At 41.0% G+C, this 2,908-nt stretch overlaps 1 protein-coding gene across 1 annotated transcript in view; it reads left to right on the top strand.

Moving 5' to 3' along the window:
• The window catches only part of slc6a5 (solute carrier family 6 member 5), a gene marked incomplete at both ends in the record, with an annotated part of 27,390 nt that overhangs the window by 3,090 nt on the left and 21,392 nt on the right, over window positions 1-2,908 (top strand). The window contains 2 exons of the mRNA XM_079496419.1: window positions 1,254-1,357; window positions 2,534-2,658. Coding sequence (XP_079352545.1) covers window positions 1,254-1,357; window positions 2,534-2,658 — 229 coding nt within the window. The remainder of the gene's footprint in view (window positions 1-1,253; window positions 1,358-2,533; window positions 2,659-2,908) is intronic.

Genomic DNA, 2,908 nt, shown 5'->3' with positions numbered 1-2,908 from the left:
TTATGTGTCTGTTTCTAGCGAAAATGTAACTAATTCAGTAGCAGTAACAATAGCGTTTTCTCTCAGTCATATCCATATGAGTGAAGCGGCCTGGATGATTTGTTTATTTTTCAAACACAGTTCTTATATGAGGCGGTCTAAAATCCCCCTATGGGGATTACAATGCAAATAAAAAGTACATGAACCACTTTGGCGTGGCACTCGGTGGCGCGCTATGAGCTTGTAGATCTGCTATTTTTCAATAGCTAAAGCATAACATAATGCTAACACCAAAAGGGGTTCCCGCCCAAAATGGGTTAACCAAACATATACAACCTGTCACTGTAGCTCTGATCATTCCCACTCCCGGCAATGTATTTAGATACAGTTAGAATCAGGAGGCTTCTTGCCTCCTTTTGGTACTCTTTTCATATTTCATGTACTGTTTTGTTTTGATTCATTTTGTGCTAAAGGTAAACAGTCGTTTCAGTTTAACTTTATTCAGTTTTAACTTTACTGCACTTTGGAGATTTGTTAACTGCAAAGCCAACAAGGCAACAACAACAACAACAACAACAACAACAACAACAACAACCCATAAAACAACAGCTAGAACACAAAATAAGAGGTAACACTACAGCAAGCATACAATATAGCAAATTCAAAGCAGGAACAATGGCATTGAGGCAGCCTGGGCACACTTGAACTTCCATGCGCGGCCAAAGGAAGCTGTGTTTTGCGTCATCTCCGGTTTTTTAGACAGCTGGTGGATGGAAATGAAGCTCCACCCACGCGGCAGAATGCCGCTGAGCCAAGCTTTTCCGGGGATCTGACCGACGCGGCAATCTGGCGTGTGGGTGGAGCTTAATTTCCATCCACCAGCTGTCTAATAAAACGGAAATGACGCAAAACACAGCTTCTTCTGTCCGCGCATGGAATCTAAAGTGTGCTCAGACCCAGGCTGAGACCAGAAGTGCAAAGTGTGGACTGGCTGGGATCATTTGGGTGTATGTAAGGAACCACTCAACAGCCATTATTCAGATGCCCTTGAGCAAGGCATTAAAGTTCCAGTTGCTCTTGAAGGTGTAGCAGGACTAGGTTTGCACACGTGACACATCCTATTCGTATTCCGTAACAAAAGCAGTTCTACAAACCCAAACATAATCAATTCTTTGCCTAGTGGGATCGCTTTCCCTGTGATACTTTGCCTTTATCATATAGTCATTCTGGAGAAAATATAATAATCTGACTTGCTGTTGGTCTTCCTCTGTCAGGTATGGAAGGACGCGGCCACACAGATCTTTTTCTCTCTGTCGGCGGCTTGGGGAGGCCTCATCACTCTCTCTTCATACAATAAGTTCCACAATAACTGCTACAGGTAAACATGCAACAGGTAAACCATGCTTCTGGTCAACGACAACAACACTTTGCATTACGTAGCTTGTAATATTTCAGAAATGAAACAATATTAACTGGTGTTTTTTTTCAGTGAGCGATGTGATGTGGTATTTCTTGCCCTTTGCCCCCGTAGGCCTATCTATACCTATCAATACTTTAATCCAGTTAGGCCTGACGTCGAAATTAAAAACACCCATGTTTCTATATCAGTGGTGCTCAATATTTCATGTCAAGGACCCCAAAAATTGTAATTGTAATTGGCCACCAATCGCCCCATCTGAAAATATGTAGTTCCAGGGATCCCCCCCAGAAGCAAAGATTTGAGTTAAAACCTTTCGCTGTGAAAGAATATATATTCAAAGATTTGCAACACATTTTCACGATTTTTCAAAAAATAGCAGACCTACAAGCTCGTAGCGCGGCACTCGGTGCCGCGCTATGAGCTTGTAGATCTGCTATTTTTCAATAGCTAAAGTATAACATAATGCTTAAAACACCAAAAGGGGTTCCTGTCCTGAATGGGTTTTAAAATAGATTCAAGGTGCTGCTCATGTGAGAGTCTTTGTTTTTCCTTCTGAATAAGCAAAGGTCATTAACCAGGAAAATACAATATATTAGTGTCAGATGCAACACAAATGGGATTTGGAGACAAATACTGTAGCCTATATTCACAAGTTGTGTTATAATCTCTTTTATTCAATGGGTGTAATTTCTTTATAAATCTGACAGCAATGAGCAACACAAATACACATTTGCAGATATTTCCAAAAAAGCATTCTGGCTTTTCTATAAGATTATTTGCCCATGCAGTCTTGTTCATTACAAACATAACAATTCCTTCACAAACCGTTTTCTGTTATTGATTCTATGGACATAAAATTATTGCACCTTGTGTCATATTTTGTTTTACCCAAGTGATTCTTTTAGACCTCTGCATGCTGCAACTTCTGAAATTAAAACTCTCGGCTAGTTTTGCATACAACCACTAGATGCCACTGTTGGATAGGTTGCTGCTTGTATGACAGTAATAATCTTTTATGGACTGTATATAGGCCTACAGTGTGTTGTGCTTGTGCATTTTGAAAACCACCCGTTGACTTTACATTTTGTAGCATCTCGTTTTCTTTGTATTAATTGTTCTGTTATTTCCTTCCAGGGACACCATTATAGTGACGTGTACAAACAGTGCCACCAGCATATTTGCAGGTTTTGTCATCTTCTCCGTCATTGGTTTCATGGCACATGAGTTGAAGGTGCCGATAGAGCAGGTGGCGGATGAAGGTATGGTCTAAGTTATGCATTCACAGGCCGCACGCACGCACGCACGCACGCACGCACGCACGCACGCACGCACGCACGCAGTTGTCAGTGGCTTAGTGCCACACACTGTTTATTAGCTGAGAACTGCCACGCTGGTTGAATTATTATGCAAATTATTACAGATTGTATTTGTTGACAGATTGTTGTATATGATTAACTCATACTTTATGTGTGCGTAATTATGTGTGTGTGTGTGTGTGTGTGTGTGTGT

Source organism: Electrona antarctica (genome assembly GCF_951216825.1).
Source record: "Electrona antarctica genome assembly, chromosome: 3".
NCBI lineage: Eukaryota > Metazoa > Chordata > Actinopteri > Myctophiformes > Myctophidae > Electrona > Electrona antarctica.
Note: the sequence above shows the minus strand (reverse complement) of the source record. Positions and strands in the feature narration are given on the sequence as shown.